This window comes from Scyliorhinus torazame, chromosome 6, assembly GCF_047496885.1.
Source record: "Scyliorhinus torazame isolate Kashiwa2021f chromosome 6, sScyTor2.1, whole genome shotgun sequence".
NCBI lineage: Eukaryota > Metazoa > Chordata > Chondrichthyes > Carcharhiniformes > Scyliorhinidae > Scyliorhinus > Scyliorhinus torazame.
Window position 1 is genome coordinate 20,559,313 of NC_092712.1, and position 22,467 is coordinate 20,581,779.

Genomic DNA, 22,467 nt, shown 5'->3' on the forward strand with positions numbered 1-22,467 from the left:
AACACAAGGGGCAAATGAAGACTGTAGGCCCATTAGATGTCTTGTTAATAACCATTCATTTTGCATAAAGTTGAGAGAGAAAAGTTCAGAGATTGACCTTGCTGGTTTGAAACAAATGCTAGGGAGAAGCAAATTTCTAAAATCAAACAGTTTGTTGCAAGGCACCAATTGTGTGATTGTTATTTACATAGTAGGAAACTGTTCAGCGTTCTGGAGGAGGAATCTTTTGTAATGCGATGCTTTGTACAGAATATGGGCCTTTTGATTTAAGGTGTATTGGTTGCAAATATTAACTCTACTTTTCTATTTACAGGGATAAAAATGAATCTGCTAATTGTATATGATCTGTATGAAGATGGGTGTTAACATTTGAGCACTTTTAGATAGACACTGATTGAAATTGTGATTGCTGGATTAGGAGATGTATACTTGTAACGTAGATCTCTGTAAATAAATATAAAAATGTATAAAAATTGACTCCAGTTTTATCCTTCACCAACTGGCTTTCTGGAATAGAATGATTTTGAACTTCTGCAATATTAAATTTAGTGACTCTTGTGTTGGACTAACTGTGATACTGAGCCATACAGGGCAGGGAGATCCAAAGTTAATTCCTCGACTGTGTTTGATTACTTGATAACATCATAGAATCATGTAATCATAGAATTTACATCGCAAAAGGAGGCCATTCGCCCCATCAAGTCTGTACCAGCCCTTACAAAGAGCACCCTACTCACGCCCACGTCTCTACCCTATCCCCTGTAACCCAGTCACCCCCACTTTTACCTTTTGTGGACACTAAGGGCAATTTATCACGGCCAATCCACCTACCGGCACATCTTTCGGGACTTGTGGGAGGAAACCGGAGCGCCCGGAGGAAACCCACACAGACACGGGGGAGAGCGTGCAGAGTCCGCACAGACAGTGACCCAAGCCGGGAATCGAACCTGGGACCCTGGAGCTGTGCAGCAACTGTGCTAGCCACTACGTTACCGTGCTGCCCCAAGGGTTTCTAAGTTGGCCTCAGCATTCCTGACCGAGAGGTTAAAACACCATGAGGTAAAAGTGTAAAAAGGCAGATTAGTGTCGGAGGTTTTTTCATTATCTTTTCAAGACAATGATAAACGACAGGACCCTGGGAAACCTCGAGGGTCAGAGGTTAAAAAAACAGGTGGATAAAGTGGTTAAGAAGGTATATGGTGTACTTGCCTTTATTAGCTGAGGCATAGAGTTTAAGAGCAGGGAGGTTATGCTGGGACTGTATAAAGCATTGGTTAGGCCACAGCCAGAGTATTGTGTGCAGTTCTGGAATCCGCATTATAGGAGGGATGTGATAGCCCTGGAAAGGGTGCAGAGGAGATTTACCAGGATGTTGCCAGACTGGTGAGTGCTAATTATTAAGAGAGATTGGCTAGATTGGGGTTGTTTTCCGTGAAGCAGAGGAGGCTAACGGGGGGACATGATTGAGATGTATAAAACTATGAGGGTCATGGATAGAATAGACAGAAACAAACATTTTCCTTTCTGGATGGGTCAATGACCAGGGGGCAGAGATTTAAGGTGAGGTGCAGGAGATTCAGAGGGGATGTGAGGGGAAACTTTTTCGAAGAAGGGGTGGGAGTTTGGAACTCGCTGCCTGGAAGGGTGGGGGAGGCAGAGACCCTCAGAACATTTCAGAAGTATTTAGATGTGCACTTGCGATGCCAGGGCCTACAAGGCCATGGAAAATGGAATTAGAATGGTTAACTGGTTGTTTTTGCCCGGCGTGGATGTGATAGGCTGAAGGACCTTTTCTGTACTGGCTGATTTTATGCTGCTATGACAAATGTCATCCTAACAAACCCCCAACATGACACTCTGGAATCAATGAATTTACATAAAGCCCCATGAAGGACTGAAGCCAAGTTGGTGTTGACTCACCTCCACCCGGTTTCTGACGACATGAAGATTTTTTCTCTGAAATCTCTGAAATTTAACACAGAGAATTGTAATTTTGGTGAGGAGAAAATACACCAGCAGATGGAAACATAGACGTACAAACTTAAAGAGGATGTGGGAATAAAGAGACCTGGGGGACATGTGCACAAATCAACAAAGGTGTGGGGATAAGTCGGGAAGGTTGTTAAAAAGATGGAATTATTGACTTTCCAAACCGGGGACTGAGTACCGAACAAGGAGAGTTGTGGAATACTGGACTGGAGAGCCTGGACCCCCAGCCGCATGTCTCTCAGCGGCGCCCCATTCGCTGGCGGTAGGATTCTCTCTCCACACCGCTTGCCGATGGGATTACCCATTGAAGCCATCCCACACAGCCGGAAAATCCACGGGCAGGAGTGTGGAGAATTCCGGCCACTGTTTCAGATCCGAATGGAAACCTGCTCCAATTCTGGGGGTCGCACATTAGGAAGGATTTCAAATCCTTTGAAAGGCTACAGTCAGGATTTATTAAAAAGGTAACAGGCATAAAGAAATAGAGTGACTGGAGAAACTTGGGTTGTTCTCCTGGGAAGGTACCAGGTTAAGTGGAGATTTTGATCGCGGTAGTAGAAATTATGAAGGACTATAGAACAAATAGGGGCAAAAACACGATTTATAGTGGCAGCAAGGTAAGTGACCAGAGAATACAAATTAAAGAACAATTGGGCATGTGGGGAAATCCATTCCATGCTATGAGTCACATAATAGAGTGCCTCAAGATTGGTCGAAAAAGATTCAACGCCAATTTCCCAAAGGGAACTGGGTAAACATTTGGAAAGGAAAAGATTGCAGGGTCAAGCGGGAAGGGCAGAAGATTGGAAAAGATTGGTTAGCCCTAGCAGAGAGTTGAGGGGCAGAATGGTGACCTCCTCTTCTATGCTATTCAATAATTCTGTGAAATAATGGTCAAAAAATGAATTCAGCATCAAAGGGGAAGATTTGGCACAGATCGGATTTTGTGGCCTATGAGTGGCGTCGACACCAGGAGGTGTCCAAATGAATTGCTTAACGGTGTGTTCCAGAGCTGGAGAGGTTAACGCAGAGCTTCCCAAACTTTTCCTACTGTGACCCCATTTTAAAGGTGCAAATTGGCACAACCCCAGCGTGAGGGAGGGTGGGGGATGGGGTTGTGGAATGACGTGGCCAATTATTTGGGCAGGACTATTTAAAAACTCTGATGGGGCCACGGAGCTAAGAACTATGTGTGCGCAGGTATTGCAACCGTGGTGTTAATCCCCGGACTTACCCACCATTTGCCAGGCCCATCCACTTGCGGGATCTTCCGGTTCCTCTGACGTCAATGGGCTGTAGGCTGGCTCACTGCATCCGCCGTGGTGGGACCAGGAAATCCCGGGCATGTCGAGGTGTAAAACAAGCATTGCCACTTGATCATTTGTACACAAGACAAACGTGATCCCTGAAGTGCCTCAACATGAAATCCTGGTACAGATACACTTTCACAGGATCTAACAATCAGTGTGGGATTGGATTGACTTACCGCAAGCCTGTCTCTTGCGCGATTGACGTCTCACGCCTGGCGGAGGTGCTGCTGCAATTAGATAGAGAGCAGAATTCAGTTGAAAGAATGAAAATTAATCAAAGTTATATCAACGTGCAACATGGAGGAGGGGGGGAGGGGCCGACTTTTATGGGGGGTTACAGGGGGAGGCGGATGGTCCTGAATCTGTGGACCACTCTTAATCTAAAATCAAGAAATTGATTGAGGATTGGCGGACAGTAAGTCGAGAGTTTGTAGATCTGCATGAAATGATTGTTCTTTGCTGTCGGCACAGATGCTGACTTCGCTAATTGTGTGAGCCGATGGAAGTTTTCCTTCAAGGAGCACACTGCTTGTGGACAGGTGGAATTTTACACATGAGCAGTGGGAGGGAACACATCCAGAGTGAGACACAGACAGAGTGAGACACAGCCAGAGTGAGAGACACAGCCAGAGTGAGACACAGCCAGAGTGAGACACAGCCAGAGTGAGACACAGCCAGAGTGAGACACAGCCAGAGTGAGACACAGCCAGAGTGAGACACAGCCAGAGTGAGACACAGCCAGAGTGAGACACAGCCAGAGTGAGACACAGCCAGAGTGAGACACAGCCAGAGTGAGACACAGCCAGAGTGAGACACAGCCAGAGTGAGACACAGCCAGAGTGGGACACAGCCAGAGTGGGACACAGCCAGAGTGGGACACAGCCAGAGTGGGACACAGCCAGAGTGGGACACAGCCAGAGTGGGACACAGCCAGAGTGGGACACAGCCAGAGTGGGACACAGCCAGAGTGGGACACAGCCAGAGTGGGACACAGCCAGAGTGGGACACAGCCAGAGTGGGACACAGCCAGAGTGGGACACAGCCAGAGTGGGACACAGCCAGAGTGGGACACAGCCAGAGTGAGACACATCCAGAGTGAGACACATCCAGAGTGAGACACATCCAGAGTGAGACACATCCAGAGTGAGACACATCCAGAGTGAGACACAGCCAGAGAGAGACACAGCCAGAGAGAGACACAGCCAGAGAGAGACACAGACAGAGTGAGACACAGCCAGAGTGAGACACAGCCAGAGTGAGACACAGCCAGAGTGAGACACAGCCAGAGTGAGACACAGCCAGAGTGAGACACAGCCAGAGTGAGACACAGCCAGAGTGAGACACAGCCAGAGTGAGACACAGCCAGAGTGAGACACAGCCAGAGTGAGACACAGCCAGAGTGAGACACAGCCAGAGAGAGACACAGACAGAGTGAGACACAGCCAGAGTGAGACACAGCCAGAGTGAGACACAGCCAGAGTGAGACACAGCCAGAGTGAGACACAGCCAGAGTGAGACACAGCCAGAGTGAGACACAGCCAGAGTGAGACACAGCCAGAGTGAGACACAGCCAGAGTGAGACACAGCCAGAGTGAGACACAGCCAGAGTGAGACACAGCCAGAGTGAGACACATCCAGAGTGAGACACAGCCAGAGAGAGTGTGGGTATTGGCAATTTGGTGCAGAGGGGGAAGGTGGTGCTTTTTCTCTTTGCATTCTAAAGTTTTAAATCTTCAGACAGGTAAGTAGTGGCCAAGTTCGGGTAAGTAATTACTACTTCCATTACTTATAGTTTGTAAGATCTTGTGTGGTTTATAGTTTGTAAGGGCTGTATTCTGTTGTAACAGGACCAGGGCAGAAGGCCCCAAGAGTAATTGATATTATCTTATATTAAGCATCTTCCAACAGTTTAATTTAAAGGGATATGTCATGGCAGGAGAGCTCAAAGCCTTGGTTTGCTCCTCTTGCTCCATGTGGGAAGCTGGGGCCATTTCCAATCCCTCAGACCAGCATGTGTGCAGGAAATGTCTCCAGCTGCAGCTCCTTGAAGCCTGGGTTTCAGAGCTGGAGTGGTGCCTGGGGACACTGCAGCATCCACAAGGTGGAGCGTATCGTGTTTAGCACATATAGAGAGGTGGTCACACCTCAGGCTCCTCAGAGAGACAGGGAATGGGTGACCACAGGCAGAGCAAGAGGATGACACAGGCAGTGCAGGAAACGCCTGAGGCCATTCCCGTCAACAGTATCCAAAGCAGCATATCTGCTTTGACGGGCAATGGCCTCTTAGGGGAAAGCAGCAGCAGCCAAATTTGTTGCACCATGGTTGGTTCTGCTGCAGAGGGGAGGAGTAAAAAGTATGGAAATGCAATAGTTATCGGGGATTCAATTGTAAGGGGATTAGACAGGCATTTCTGTTGCAGCAAATGAGATTCCAGGATGGTATATTGCCTCCCTGATGCTAGGGTCAAGGATGTCTCGGAGCGGGTACAGGACATTCTGGAGGGGGAGGACGAACAGCCAGTGGTTGTGGTACACATCGGTACCAATGACATAGGTAGGAAAAAGAGATGAGGTCCAGAAAGCATAGAACATAGAACATCACAGCGCAGTACAGGCCCTTCGGCCCTTGATGTTGCGCTGACCTGTGAAACCACTCTAAAGCCCATCTACACTATTCCCTTATCGTCCATATGTCTATCCAATGACCATTTGAATGCCCTTAGTATTGTCGAGTCCACTACTGTTGCAGACAGGGCGTTCCACGCCCTTACTACTCTCTGAGTAAAGAACCTACCTCTGACATCTGTCCTATGTCTATCTCCCCTCAATTTAAAGCTATGTCCCCTCGTGCTAGACATCACCATCCGAGGAAAAAGGCTCTCACTGTCCACCCTATCCAATCCTCTGATCATCTTGTATACCTCAATTAAGTCACCTCTTAACCTTCTTCTCTCTAACGAAAACAGCCTCAAGTCCCTCAGCCTTCCCTCACAAGGTCTTCCCTCCATACCAGGCAACATTCTGGTAAATCTCCTCTGCACCCTTTCCAATGCTTCCACATCCTTCCTATAATGCGGCGACCAGAATTGCACGCAATACTCCAAATGCGGCCGCACCAGAGTTTTGTACAGCTGCAACATGACCTCATGGCTCCGAAACTCAATCCCTCTACCAATAAAAGCTAACACACCGTACGCCTTCTTAACAACCCTCTCAACCTGGGTGGCAACTTTCAGGGATCTATGTACATGGACACCGAGATCTCTCTGCTCATCCACACTGCCAAGAATCTTACCATTAGCCCAGTACTCTGTCTTCCTGTTATTCCTTCCAAAATGAATCACCTCACACTTTTCAGCATTAAACTCCATTTGCCACCTCTCAGCCCAGCGCTGCAGCTTATCTATGCCCCTCTGTAACTTGTAACATCCTTCCACACTGTCCACAACTCCACCGACTTTAGTGTCATCTGCAAATTTACTCACCCATCCTTCTATGCCCTCCTCCAGGTCATTTATAAAAATGACAAACAGCAGTGGCCCCAAAACAGATCCTTGTGGTACACCACTAGTAACTGGACTCCAGTCTGAACATTTCCCATCAACCACCACCCTTTGTCTTCTTCCAGCTAGCCAATTTCTGTGAGCAGAGGTTAAGGGGTTAAGAAGTTGAAAAGTGGGACATTAGGATTACTACCAGTGCTAGTCAGAGTAGGAAATAACAGGATATATTGGATAAATACGTGGCTGAAGAGATGGGGCAAGAGGGAGGGTTACACATTCCTGGGGCATTGGGACCTGTCCTGGGTGAGGTGGGACCAGTACAAACTGGACGGGTTACTCCTGGGCAGGACTGCAACTGATGTCCTTGGGGGATATTTTCTAGAGTGGTTGTGGATGGTTTAAACTAAAATGACAGGGGGATGGGGACCAATGCAAGGATTGGAAATTAGCAAACGTGACACCACTGTTTAAAAAAGGAGGTAGGCAGAAAGCGGGTAATTATAGGCCAGTGAGCTTAACTTCGGTAGTCGGGAAGATGCTGGAATCTATCATCAAGGAAGAAATAGCGAGGCATCTGGATGGAAATTGTCCCAATGGGCAGAGGCAGCTAGGCCATTGGCTATGCTAAAATGCCCTTAGTGTCCAAAAATTTTAATTGGGGTTAAGAGGATAGGGTGGAGGCATGGACTTGAGTAGAGTTCTCTTTACAAGGGCCAATGCAGACCCAATGGGCTGAATGGCCTCCATTTGAACTGTAAATTCTATGATTCTGTGAGTTGTATAGAACCTTGGTAAGGTCGCACTTGGAATACTGCGCACAATTCTTGTTGCCGCACTACCAGAAGGATGTGGAGGCTTTGGAGAGCGTGAAGAGGAGGTTTACCAGGATGTTGCCTGGTCTGGAGGGTGTTAGCTATGTGCAGAGAGGCTGAATAGAATGTTGTCATTAGAACGACGGAGGTTGAGGGGTGACCTGATGTCAACAAGATTATGAGGAGCATGGATACAGAGCAGGCACTCTTTCCCAGGGTGGAGGGGCCAGTCACTGGGGGAACATAGGTTTAAAGTCCGTGGGGAAAAGTTTAGAGGAGATGTGTGAGACAGGTTTTTTACGCAGAGGGTGGTGAGTGCCTGGAACGCGTTGCCAGGGGAGACTGTGGAAGCAGATACATTAACGGTTCAAAAGGCACCTTGACAAACACATAGATGAAATGAATGAAATGAAAATCGCTTATTGTCACAAGTAGGCTTCAATGAAGTTACTGTGAAAAGCCCCTAGTCGCCACATTCCGGCGCCTGTTCGGGGAGGATGGGTATAGAGAGATACAGCACTAGGAAGTGCTGAGGGTTTTGGCCCAGGGTGGTATCATGACCGGTACAGGCTTGGAGGGTCGAAGGGCCAGTTCCTGTGCTGTATTGTTCTTTGTTGTGTAATTTTGAGAAGGGGTGAAGTATAGCTCTTAGGGCGAAAGGGATTAAGGGATATGGAGGGAAGGCGGGATCAGGGTATTTAACTTGGTGACCAGCCATGATCATGATGAATGGCGGAGCAGGCTGCAAGGGCCAAATCATGGAAATATAGAATTTACAGTGCAGATGGAGGCCATTCGGCCCATCGAGTCTGCACTGGCCCTTGGAAAGAGCACCCTATCCAAGCCCATACCTCCACACTATCCCCGTCACCCGACCTAACCTTTTTTTTTGGACACTAAGGGCAATTTATCACGGCCAATCCACCTAACCTGTACATCTTTGGACTGTGGGAGGAAACCGGAGCACCTGGAGGAAACCCACGCACACACGGGGAGGATGTGCAGACTCCTCACAGACAGTGACCCAAGCCGGAATCGAACCTGGGACCCTGGAGCTGTGAAATGTCCTCCTCCTGCTTCTATTTTCTCTGTGTGCTTCCATGTACAATGCGGGGTAGATCATGTAGGACAGAGATGAGGAGAAATTTCTTCACCCAGAGGGCGGTGAGCCTGTGGAATTCTCCACCACAGAAAGTAGTTGAGGTCAAACAATGTGGATGGGACACTGGTCGAGGCCATCCTAGCCCATCATTGGGCCACCCCTCAACAATGCACTGTCTGCCCAGGCCTCCTCTACCAGACCTTCTCCTCCCACTGTCCCCCACAGGGACCCCTGTAATAGAACATAGAACATAGAATTTAAATAGTGAGAGCCTCACTGGGTCCCCCATAATAAGGGGACCCCCCCACTAGGCCCTCCTGCCCAAAGGTACCCCAAACAGAACCCCCCCCCCCCCACCGCCCCCGACACAGATCTCCCCTCCTTCCCCCCCAGAAAAGAGATCCCCGTCTGGAAGCTGGAGAGTATTCCAGGCAGGGGAATTACAGCTGGAATTACAGCTGTAAAACATCCCCTGCAGCTCCACGTGTCCATTCCTGAAAGGAGAGCATTCCAATCACTCAAGTGCGTGATTTCACTGCACTTACCTGCCTTTGACGTGGTCAATGTTTACAAATATTGGGGTTTCACCACCTAGGCCACTGAACCGTGAAGGGAGATGAATGAATCAAAGCTGCAGATGGTTTGCGGAAGCTGTCTATCACAGGACCACTACAACAAACCTATGAATGGCTTGTAGCTAATGGATCTGTGGGAAGCAGACACAGGTCACAGCTACTCTGCTTTGAGGAATGGCCAGGTGGAGCTGCAAGATAAGTGTTCCAGCTGTAATACCTCTCACTGCCCCTGTTTAAACTGCTTTCAGGCTTCCAGATAAGGGTCTCTTTTCTGGGGCGGGGGGGGTTCTGTGTGTGGGGTGAGTCTGTCGGGGGGGGGGGTCCCTTTCGGCACAGGGTTCCTGTGCGGGTTCTCCCCATTACAGGGGTACCGGGGGGGGGGGGGGGGGGGTTCAGCTCGGGTTACCCCCGTATTTGGGGGTAGGGAGGTGCACCCAGGGGGTAATCTGGGGTGGGGGCTGCTGTGCTCCATGATGTGGCGGGCGGGGGTGGGGGGCAATGTTCAGGGCCGATATGCGTCACCGGGGGAAGGGGTTGGCCGCATGACTTCACTATTGGACTGCCTGAATGGCCTCCTCCTGCACGAGAGGGATTCTGGGGGGATTCCCCATCCCGCCGCGAATGATTTCTGGTCGAGCTATGAGTGTGAGGAAATAATTGTTTATTCAAAAAGAGTCTGCACGCATGGAATTATTCTGGACGTTTTCTTGTGTTGAACTAATAAATTAAAGCTTGAAAACTGAATCGTGATGAAGTATCGGCTGAAGGAGGTGAAAGCAGCTATGGAGTGGTCCAATTGTTTGTTTCACATTCAGAGGGCCAGGCTCTCTGGGAGAAATTTAAGGCTACTTTTGTGCTCACTCACCTGGACCCAGATACAACATGTTTGATGATGGTGGTGGCGCAGCTGTAATAAGACAGAGAAGAGAATCGAGGCTAAAGCATGAGAACCAATCAGTGTACTCGCACAAGATCAATCTCATCCAGGAAGTCTTGCCAACATGTCACACTGGCACCGACACATTTTCACAGACACCCCCTGCGGGTATCAGGGTGAAATTGGAGGGCCTGTTTGTGCTCACTCACCTGCACCCCGGGGACACACGTTTGATCGTCGAGGAGGAGCAGCTGAAAATAGACAGACAACAGAATCATTGATACATAGAAGATCGGAGCAGGAGGAGGCCTTTTGGCCCTTCGAGCCTGCTCCACCATTCATCACGATCATGGCTGATCATCCAATTCAATAGCCTAATCCTGCTTTGTCCCCATAGCCTTTGATTCCGTTCACCCCAAGTGCTATATCTAGCCGCCTCTTAGACCAGAAGACATAGGAGCAAAATTAGGCCACTCGGCCCATCGAGTCTGCTCCGCCATTCAATCATGGCTGATATTTTTCTCATCCCCATTCTCCTGCCTTCTCCCCATAACCACTGATCCCCTTATTAATCAAGAACCTATTTATCTCTGTCTTAAAGACACTCAGTGATTTGGCCTCCACAGACTTCTGCGGCAAAGAGTTCCACAGATTCACCAGCCTCTGGCTGAAGAAATTCCTCCTCATCTCTGTTTTAGAGGATCGTCCTTTTGGTCTGAGATGGTGTCCTCTGCTTCTAGTTTTTCCTATCCAGGCCTCACAGTATCCTGTAAGTTTCAATCAGATCTCCCCTCATCCTTCTAAACTCGCCAACATTGAGGGCATTTAAAAGTTTATTGGATAAACATATGGATGATAATGGCATAGTGTAGGTTAGATGGCTTTTGTTTCGGTGCAACATCGTGGGCCGAAGGGCCTGTACTGCGCTGTATTGTTCTATGTTCTAAGTACAGACCCAGAGTCCTCAACTGTTCCTCATACGACAAGCTCTTCATTCCAGGGATCATTCTTGTGAATGTCCTCTGGACCTTTTCTAAGGACGCGCATCCTTCCTTAGATACGGGGTCTGTGGTAGTCACCACTGATGTATATATTAGGTGCTTTGTGGTAAGGCCCTGTCCTACAGGTAAGGGGGTAGTTCCCTGCCTGCTGGCTCCACCCAGTAGGCGGATTATAAATGTGGGTGCTCCTCGTACAGCAGCCATTTTGTCAGCTGCTGTAGGAGGCCATACATCTCAGTGTAATAAAGCATCGATTGCATCCAACTCTCGTATTTGTGAAATTGATCGTGCATCAATTTATTACACTAAAGTTTTCAGAAGATGGACCTCCGCATCAAGCCGGATCGCCTGCAGCTGGATCTGCAATCAGGCGACGCCAAAAAGGACTTTGAACATTGGCTAGCCTGTTTCGAAGCTTACATCAGGTCTGCACCAGACCCAATTCCGGAAGCTCAGAAGATTCAGATCCTCTACACGTGGCTGAGCTCCAACGTCTTTCCACTTATCCAGGACGCGGCGACCGACGAAGACGCCATGGCGCTACTGAAGGAAAACTACGCTCAGCGGACTAATACGCTCTACGCCACGCACCTCCTCTCCACTCGTAGTCAACTTCCTGGTGAGTCAGTGCAAGATTTCTGGCGTGCTCTAATTCTCCTAGTCAGAGACTGTGACTGTCAGGCCGTCACGGCCGCGGAACACTCGAACTTGCTCATAAGAGACGCTTTTGTTACGGGGATAGAGTCGGATTACATCCGCCAGCACCTCTTAGAAGGGGCCATGCTCGACCTCGCGGCAACCAAAAGGCTGGCGCTCCCGCTGACGGTTGCTTCGCGCAACATCCAGGCCGACACCCCCGGCCGCGCGGCCCACCCCTCCTACGCATCATGGACTTCGCAACGGCCGCCCCATTGGGACCCCACTCAGCCAACCCCACGCCTGTGCCGGGTGGCAGCCAACCAACCCCGGGGCCCCAAATGTTACTTCTGTGGGCAACCAAAACAACCACGACAACGCTGCCCGGCCTGGAGAGCCCTTTACAAGGCCTGCGGCAAGAAGGGACACTTCGCTGCGGTGTGCCAGGCCCGCGCAGTCACCGCTATTGTTCCGATCCCCCCACGCACGGCCAGTGGGCGCCGCCATCGTCCCCTCCCCGAACCACGTGCGGCCCGTGGGCGCTGCCATCTTGTTCGACCCCCACCATGTGCGGCCTATGGGCGCCGCCATCTTGTTCGACCCCCACAACGTGCAGCCCATGGGTGCCGCCATCTTGTCCCCCCCCAGGATCATCAGGCCTAAAACCAGAGAAGCTCAACCTGGAAGCACGGACACCGGAGGCAAAATACATTTTTAAATACTGGCTCTGATGTTTCGAGGCCTATCTGGACTCCTCAGAGACCCCCATCCTGGCGCCACACAAGCTGCGCCTACTCCACGCCCGGGTGAGTCACAGAATCTCCGCCACACTCGAAAAGGCAACTACTTATGAAGAGGCGATCGAGTTATTCCGCATGCGATTCGTCAAACCCATCAACGAGGTACACGCCAGGCACCTGCTCTCTACCTGCCGGCAGCGCTCGGAGGAATCGCTAGACGAATTCATTGAAAAACTCACTGCGCTTGCCAGGGACTGTGACCATCAGGATGTGACAGGGAAATCCATATGAACCTGCACATCAGAGAAGCGTTCGTGTCCGGCATCAGCTCGACCTACATCCGGCAGCGGCTACTCGAAAACGGGGCAAAAGACCTCCAGGACCGAGGTGGCCCAACATAATTTGGGTATGTACCCCGTGGACTCTACGAGACCCCCCTCGGACTTCCTCAGACTTAGCCACATTACGGGCCTGCGCCGCGCGGTGACCCGCTCATCCTGGGGGCACTCCGTGCTACTTCTGCGGGCAGGGCCAGCATCCACGCCCATGCTGTCCAGCCCACTCCGCGATCTGCAGCGACTGCGGGAAGAAGGGGCATTTTGCGAGGGTCTGCCTGGCCAGGCCCAGGGGCCAGAAAAACAAAGAACAGTCGGCCCGAAAATCAGGCTCTGAGGCCCGCAGGTCTCGCAATGCGGCTGCGCACCGACCCGACACAACCCCTTCTGACGCGTCATCAGCCTCGTGCGAATCATGGGAGCGGCCATCTTGTCGGCGGCCATCTTCTCGACCCGAAACGAGCGACCGACGGCGGCGGCCATTTTACGAGTCCGACTCGGCTGAGGACTCGGACTACCCGCGAGTGGGAACGATCACCCTCGACCAAACTTGGCCAAAACATCTGCAGAACTCGATGGTGAAGGTCTAAGTCAACGGGCGCGACACTTCATGCCTCTTCGACTCCGGGAGCACGGAGAGCTTTATTCATCCAGAAACAGGAAGGCGCTGCTCCTTGCGCACCCATCCCGCGTCCCAAACCATAGCCCTCGCATCCGGGTCCCATTCGGTACAAATCAAGGGGTACTGTATCGCGGATCTCTCCATCCAGGGCGCTAAATACACCCGTTTCAAACTTTATATCCTCCCCCACCTCTGCGCCCCCCCGTTGCTCGGACTGGATTTCCAGTGCAGCCACCGAAGCCTGACACTGAAGTTCGGCGGACCCTTGCCCCCCCTCACGGTGTGCAGCCTTGCGACACTGAAAGTCGCATGCCCCTCGCTATCCGTGAACCTCACTCCTGACTGTAAGCCCGTCACCACCAGGAGCCGGCGGTACAGTGCCCAAGACATGACGTTTATCAAGTCAGAGGTCCAGCGTTTACTGGGAGAGGGGGTCATCGAGGCTAGCAACAGCCCTTGGAGAGCACAAGTGGTGGTAGTCCGGTCCGGGGATAAGAAATGGATGGTGGGGATTATAGCCAGACCATAAACCGCTTCACGCAGCTTGATGTGTACCCCCTTCGTCGCATCGCGGAAATGGTAAATCGGATCTCCCAATACCGAGTATTTTCCACGGTCGACCTCAAATCCGCCTACCACCAGCTCCCCATCCGACCAAAAGACCGCCCCTATACTGCCTTCGAAGAAGCCAGCCGGCTCTTCCACTTCCGCAGGATCCCCTTCGGCGTCACAAATGGGGTCTCCGTCTTCCAAAGGGCGATGGACCAAATGGTGGACCAGTACGGCTTGCGGGCTACATACCCGTACTTGGACAATGTCACCATCTGCGGCCATGACCAGCAGGACCATGACGCAAACCTCGAAACGTTCCTCCAGACTGCCCGAGCCCTTAATCATAGATTATCATTGAATTTACGGTGCAGAAGGAGGCCATTCGGCCCATCGAGTCTGCGCCGGCTCTTGGAAAGAGCACCCTACCCAAGGTCAACACCTCCACCCTATCCCCAAAACCCAGTAACCCCACCCAACACTAAGGGCAATTTTGGACACTAAGGGCAATTTATCACGGCCAATCCACCTAACCTGTACATCTTTGGACTGTGGGAGGAAACCGGAGCACCCGGAGGAAACCCACGCACACACGGGGAGGATGTGCAGACTCCTCACAGACAGTGACCCAAGCCGGAATCGAACCTGGGACCCTGGAGCTGTGAAATGTCCTCCTCCTGCTTCTATTTTCTCTGTGTGCTTCCATGTACAATGCGGGGTAGATCATGTAGGACAGAGATGAGGAGAAATTTCTTCACCCAGAGGGCGGTGAGCCTGTGGAATTCTCCACCACAGAAAGTAGTTGAGGTCAAACAATGTGGATGGGACACTGGTCGAGGCCATCCTAGCCCATCATTGGGCCCCCCCTCAACAATGCACTGTCTGCCCAGGCCTCCTCTACCAGACCTTCTCCTCCCACTGCCCCCCACAGGGACCCCTGTAATAGAACATAGAACATAGAATTTAAATAGTGAGAGCCTCACTGGGTCTCCCATAATAAGGGGACCCCCCCACTAGGCCCTCCTGCCTAAAGGGACCCCAAACAGAACCCCCCCCCCCCCCCACCGCCCCCGACACAGATCTCCCCTCCTTCCCCCCCAGAAAAGAGATCCCCGTCTGGAAGCTGGAGAGAATTCCAGGCAGGAGAATTACAGCTGGAATTACAGCTGTAAAACATCCCCTGCAGCTCCACGTGTCCATTCCTGAAAGGAGAGCATTCCAATCACTCAAGTGCGTGATTTCACTGCACTTACCTGCCTTTGACGTGGTCAATGTTTACAAATATTGGGGTTTCACCACCGAGGCCACTGAACCGTGAAGGGAGATGAATGAATCAAAGCTGCAGATGGTTTGCGGAAGCTGTCTATCACAGGACCACTACAACAAACCTATGAATGGCTTGTAGCTAATGGATCTGTGGGAAGCAGACACAGGTCACAGCTACTCTGCTTTGAGGAATGGCCAGGTGGAGCTGCAAGGTAAGTGTTCCAGCTGTAATACCTCTCACTGCCCCTGTTTAAACTGCTTTCAAGCTTCCAGATAAGGGTCACTTTTCTGGGGCGGGTGGGTTCTGTGTGTGAGGTGAGTCTGTCGGGGGGGGGGGGGGGTCCCTTTAGGCACAGGGTTCCTGTGCGGGTTCTCCCCATTACAGGGGTACCGGGGCGGGGGGTTCAGCTCGGGTTACCCCCGTATTTGGGGGTAGGGAGGTGCACCCAGGGGGTAATCTGGGGTGGGGGCTGCTGTGCTCCATGACGGTGGCGGGGGGGTGGGGGGGGGGGTGATGTTCAGGGCCGATATGCGTCGCCGGGGGGAGGGGTTGGCCGCATGACTTCACTATTGGACTGCCTGAATGGCCTCCTCCTGCACGAGAAGGATTCTGGGGGGATTCCCCATCCCGCTGCGACAGATTTCTGGTCGAGCTATGAGTGTGAGGAAATAATTGTTTATTCAAAAAGAGTCTGCACGCATGGAATTATTCTGGACGTTTTCTTGTGTTGAACTAATAAATTAAAGCTTGAAAACTGAATCGTGATGAAGTATCGGCTGAAGGAGGTGAAAGCAGCTATGGAGTGGTCCAATTGTTTGTTTCACATTCAGATGGCCAGGCTCTCTGGGAGAAATTTAAGGCTACTTTTGTGCTCACTCACCTGCACCCAGATACAACATGTTTGATGATGGTGGTGGCGCAGCTGTAATAAGACAGAGAAGAGAATCGAGGCTAAAGCATGAGAACCAATCAGTGTGCCCGCACAAGCTCAATCTCATCCAGGAAGTCTTGCCAACATGTCACACTGGCACCGACACATTTTCACAGACACCCCCGGCGGGTATCAGGGTGAAATTGGAGGGCCTGTTTGTGCTCACTCACCTGCACCCCGGGGACACACGTTTGATGGTGGAGGAGGAGCAGCTGAAAATAGACAGACAACAGAATCATTGATACATAGAAGATCGGAGCAGGAGGAGGCCTTTTGGCCCTTCGAGCCTGCTCCCTATTCATCACGATCATGGCTGATCATCCAACTCAATAGCCTAATCCTGCTTTGTCCCCATAGCCTTTGATTCCGTTCACCCCAAGTGCTATATCTAGCCGCCTCTTAGACCAGAAGACATAGGAGCAAAATTAGGCCACTCGGCCCATCGAGTCTGCTCCGCCATTCAATCATGGCTGATATTTTTCTCATCCCCATTCTCCTGCCTTCTCCCCATAACCCCTGATCCCCTTATTAATCAAGAACCTATCTATCTCTGTCTTAAAGACTCTCAGTGATTTGGCCTCCACAGCCTTCTGCGGCAAAGAGTTCCACAGATTCACCCCCCTCTGGCTGAAGAAATTCCTCCTCATCTCTGTTTTAGAGGATCGTCCTTTTGGTCTGAGATGGTGTCCTCTGCTTCTAGTTTTTCCTACAAGTGGAAATATCCTCTCCACGTCTACTCTATCCAGGTCTCGCAGTATCCTGTGAGTTTCAATCAGATCCCCCCTCATCCTTCTAAACTCCAACGAGTACAGACTCAGAGTCCTCAACTGTTCCTCATATGACAAGCTCTTCATTCCAGGGATCATTCTTGTGATTGTCCTCTGGACCTTTTCTAAGAACGCGCATCCTTCCTTAGATATGGGGTCTGTGGTAGTCACCACTGCTGGATATATGAGGTGCTTTGTGGTAAGGCCCTGTCCTACAGGTACGGGGGTAGTTCCCTGCCTGCTGGCTCCACCCAGTAGGCGGAGTATAAATATGTGTGTTCCTCGTACAGCAGCCATTTCGCCAGCTGCTGTAGGAGGCCATACATCTCAGTGTAATAAAGCCTCGATTGTATCCAACTCTCATAATTGTGTAATAGATCGTGCATCAATTTATTACACTAAAGTTTTCAGAAGATGGACCTCCGCATCAAGCCGGATTGCCTGCAGCTGAATCCGCAATCAGGCGACGCCAAAAAGGACTTTGAACATTGGCTAGCCTGTTTCGAAGCTTACATCGGGTCTGCGCCAGACCCAATTCGGAAGCTCAGAAGATTCAGATCCTCTACACGTGGCTGAGCTCCAACGGCTTTCCACTCATCCAGGATGCGCCGACCTACGAAGACGCCATGGCGCTACTGAAGGAAAACTACGCTCAGCGGACTAACACGCTCTACGCCACGCACCTCCTCTCCACTCGTAGTCAACTTCCTGGTGAGTCAGTGCAAGATTTCTGGCGTGCTCTAATTCCCCTAGTCAGAGACTGTGACTGTCAGGCCGTCACGGCCACGGAACACTCGAACTTGCTCATGAGAGACGCTTTTGTTACGGGGATAGAGTCGGATTACATCCACCAGCGCCTCTTAGCAGGGGCCATGCTCGACCTCGCGGCAACCAAAAAGCTAGCGCTCCCGCTGACGGTTGCTTCGCGCAACATCCAGGCCGACACCCCCGGCCGCGCGGCCCACCCCTCCTACGCATCATGGACTTCGCAACGGCCGCCCCATTGGGACCCCACTCAGCCAACCCCACGCCTGTGCCGCGCGGCAGCCAACCAACCCCGGGGCCCCAAATGTTACTTCTGTGGGCAACCAAAACAACCCCGACAACGCTGCCCGGCCTGGAGAGCCCTTTGCAAGGCCTGCGGCAAGAAGGGACACTTCGCTGCGGTGTGCCAGGCCCGCGCAGTCACCGCTATTGTTCCGATCCCCCCACGCACGGCCAGTGGGCGCCGCCATCGTCCCCTCCCCGAACCACGTGCGGCCCGTGGGCACTGCCATCTTGTTCGACCCCTACCATGTGCGGCCTATGGGCGCCGCCATCTTGTTCAACCACCACCACGGGCCGCCCATTGGCGCCGCCTTCTTGTCCCCCCCAGGATCATCAGGCCTAAAACCAGAGAAGCTCAACCTGGAAGCACGGACACCGGAGGCAAAATAAATTTTTAAATACTGGCTCTGATGTTTCGAGACCTATCTGGACTCCTTAGAGACCCCCATCCTGGCGCCACACAAGCTGCGCCTACTGCACGCCGGGGTGAGTCACAGAATCTCCGCCACACTCGAAAAGGCGACTACTTATGAAGAGGCGGTTGAGTTACTCCGCATGCGGTTCGTCAAACCCATCAACGAGGTACACGCCAGGCACCTGCTCTCTACGTGCCGGCAGCGCTCGGGGGAATCGCTCGACGAATTCGTTGAAAAACTCACTGCGCTTGCCAGGGACTGTGACCATCAGGATGTGACAGGGAAATCCATATGAACCTGCACATCAGAGAAGCGTTCGTGTCCGGCATCCGCTCGACCTACATCCGGCAGCGGCTACTCGAAAACGGGGCAAAAGACCTCCAGGACATGCTAAGGCTGGAGGTGGCCCGACATAATTTGGGTATGTACCCCGCGGACTCTACGAGACCCCCCTCGGACTTCCTCAGACTTAGCCACATTACGGGCCTGGGCCGCGCGGTGACCCGCTCATCCTGGGGGCACTCTGTGCTACTTCTGTGGGCAGGGCCAGCATCCACGCCCATGCTGTCCAGCCCGCTCCGCGATCTGCAGTGACTGCGGGAAGAAGGGGCATTTTGCGAGGGTCTGCCTGGCCAGGCCCAGGGGCCAGAAAAACAAAGAACAGTCGGCCCGAAAATCAGGCACTCAGGCCCGCAGGTCTCGCAATGCGGCTGCGCACCGACCCGACACGCCCCCTTCTGATGCGTCATCAGCCTCGTGCGAATCATGGGAGCGGCCATCTTGTCGGCGGCCATCTTCTCGACCCGAAACGTGCGACTGACGGCGGCGGCCATTTTACGAGTCCGACTCGGCTGAGGACTCGGACTACCCGCGAGTGGGAACAATCACCCTCGACCAAACTCGGCCAAAACATCTGCAGAACTCGATGGTTAAGGTCCAAGTCAACGGGCGCGACACTTCATGTCTATTCAACTCCGGGAGCACGGAGAGCTTTATTCATCCAGAAACGGTAAGGCGCTGCTCCTTGCGCACCCATCCCGCGTCCCAAACCATAGCCCTCGCATCCGGGTCCCATTCGGTACAAATCAAGGGGTACTGTATCGCGGATCTCTCGATCCAGGGCGCTAAATACACCCGTTTCAAACTTTATATCCTCCCCCACCTCTGTGCCCCCGCTGCTCGGACTGGATTTCCAGTGCAGCCACCGAAGCCTGACACTGAAGTTCGGCGGACCCTTGTCCCCCCTCACGGTGTGCAGCCTTGCGACACTGAAAGTCGCACGCCCCTCGCTATCCGTGAACCTCACTCCTGACTGTAAGCCCGTCGCCACCAGGAGCCGGCGGTACAGTGCCCAGGACATGACGTTTATCAAGTCAGAGGTCCAGCGTTTACTGGGAGAGGGGGTCATCGAGGCTAGCAACAGCCCTTGGAGAGCACAAGTGGTGGTAGTCCGGGGATAAGAAATGGATGGTGGGGATTATAGCCAGACCATAAACCGCTTCACACAGCTTGATGTGTACCCCCTTCGTCGCATCGCAGAAATGGTAAATCGGATCTCCCAATACCGAGTATTTTCCACGGTCGACCTCAAATCCGCCTACCACCAGCTCCCCATCCGACCAATAGACCGCCCCTATACTGCCTTCGAAGAAGCCAGCCGGCTCTTCCACTTCCGCAGGATCCCCTTCGGCGTCACAAATGGGGTCTCCGTCTTCCAAAGGGCGATGGACCAAATGGTGGACCAGTACGGCTTGCGGGCTACATACCCGTACTTGGACAATGTCACCATCTGCGGCCATGACCGGCAGGACCATGACGCAAACCTCGAAACGTTCCTCCAGACCGCCCGAGCCCTTGATCATAGATTATCATAGAATTTACAGTGCAGAAGGAGGCCATTCGGCCCATCGAGTCTGTGCCGGCTCTTGGAAAGAGCACCCTACCCAAGGTCAACACCTCCACCCTATCCCCATAACCCAGTAACCCCACCCAACACTAAGGGCAATTTTGGACACTTAGGGCAATTTATCACGGCCAATCCACCTAACCTGCACATCTTTGGACTGTGGGAGGAAACCGGAGCACCCGGAGGAAACCCACGCACACACGGGGAGGATGTGCAGACTCCTCACAGACAGTGACCCAAGCCAGAATCGAACCTGGGACCCTGGAGCTGTGAAATGTCCTCCTCCTGCTTCTATTTTCTCTGTGTGCTTCCATGTACAATGCGGGGTAGATCATGTAGGACAGAGATGAGGAGAAATTTCTTCACCCAGAGGGCGGTGAGCCTGTGGAAGTCTCCACCACAGAAAGTAGTTGAGGTCAAACAATTTGGATGGGACACTGGTCGAGGCCATCCTAGCCCATCATTGGGCCACCCCTCAACAATGCACTGTCTGCCCAGGCCTCCTCTACCAGACCTTCTCCTCCCACTGTCCCCCACAGGGACCCCTGTAATAGAACATAGAACATAGAATTTAAATAGTGAGAGCCTCACTGGGTCCCCCATAATAAGGGGACCCCCCCACTAGGCCCTCCTGCCTAAAGGGACCCCCAACAGACCCCCCCCCCCCCGACTCAGATCTCCCCTCCTTCCCACCCAGAACAGAGATCCCCGTCTGGAAGCTGGAGAGTATTCCAGGCAGGGGAATTACAGCTGGAATTACAGCTGTAAAACATCCCCTGCAGCTCCACGTGTCCATTCCTGAAAGGAGAGCATTCCAATCACTCAAGTGCGTGATTTCACTGCACTTACCTGCCTTTGACGTGGTCAATGTTTACAAATATTGGGGTTTCACCACCTAGGCCACTGAACCGTGAAGGGAGATGAATGAATCAAAGCTGCAGATGGTTTGTAGAAGCTGTAAATCACAGGCCACTACAACAAACCTATGAATGGCTTGTAGCTAATGGATCTGTGGGAAGCAGACACAGGTCACAGCTACTCTGCTTTGAGGAATGGCCAGGTGGAGTTGCAAGGTAAGTGTTCCAGCTGTAATACCTCTCACTGCCCCTGTTTAAACTGCTTTCAAGCTTCCAGATAAGGGTCTCTTTTCTGGGGCGGAGGTGGGGTTCTGTGTGTGGGGTGAGTCTGTCGGGGGGGGGGGGGGGGGTCCCTTTAGGCACAGGGTTCCTGTGCGGGATCTCCCCATTACAGGGGTACCGGGGGGGGGGGGGGGCGGTGCAGCTCGGGTTACCCCCGTATTTGGGGGTAGGGAGGTGCACCCAGGGGGTAATCTGGGGTGGGGGCTGCTGTGCTCCATGACGGTGGCGGGGGGGTGGGGTGGGGGGCGATGTTCAGGGCCGATATGCGTCTCCGGGGGGAGGGGTTGGCCGCATGACTTCACTATTGGACTGCCTGAATGGCCTCCTCCTGCACGAGAGGGATTCTGGGCAGGATTCCCCATCCCGCCGCGACAGATTTCTGGTCGAGCACGCAGCGGGAAGCTCCGTTCCGCCGGCTGGTCAGTGGCGTTTCCCAATTGTGGGGCAGCCCCACGGCGTGGGGAAACCCCCGGGCGCCGGCAATATGGAGCATCCCACCGGCGGAGAATCCAGCCCTTTATATCTAAAACTAATATCATTCCCCCCATTTGTTTGCTATGAGTGTGAGGAAATAATTGTTTATTCAAAAAGAGTCTGCACGCATGGAATTATTCTGGACGTTTTCTTGTGTTGAACTAATAAATTAAAGCTTGAAAACTGAATCGTGATGAAGTATCGGCTGAAGGAGGTGAAAGCAGCTATGGAGTGGTCCAATTGTTTGTTTCACATTCAGAGGGCCAGGCTCTCTGGGAGAAATTTAAGGCTACTTTTGTGCTCCCTCACCTGCACCCAGATACAACATGTTTGATGATGGTGGTGGCGCAGCTGTAATAAGACAGAGAAGAGAATCGAGGCTAAAGCATGAGAACCAATCAGTGTGCCCGCACAAGCTCAATCTCATCCAGGAAGTCTTGCCAACATGTCACACTGGCACCGACGCATT

The 22,467-nt window shown here is 52.2% G+C and overlaps 1 protein-coding gene across 1 annotated transcript in view; it reads right to left on the bottom strand.

The window, feature by feature from the left end:
* The window catches only part of LOC140425674 (uncharacterized), a 456,765-nt gene that overhangs the window by 94,471 nt on the left and 339,827 nt on the right, over window positions 1–22,467 (bottom strand). The window contains exons 34-39 of the mRNA XM_072510172.1: window positions 16,420–16,461; window positions 16,199–16,240; window positions 10,378–10,419; window positions 10,157–10,198; window positions 3,476–3,526; window positions 1,921–1,965 (exon numbers count right to left, since the gene is read on the bottom strand). Coding sequence (XP_072366273.1) covers window positions 1,921–1,965; window positions 3,476–3,526; window positions 10,157–10,198; window positions 10,378–10,419; window positions 16,199–16,240; window positions 16,420–16,461 — 264 coding nt within the window. The remainder of the gene's footprint in view (window positions 1–1,920; window positions 1,966–3,475; window positions 3,527–10,156; window positions 10,199–10,377; window positions 10,420–16,198; window positions 16,241–16,419; window positions 16,462–22,467) is intronic.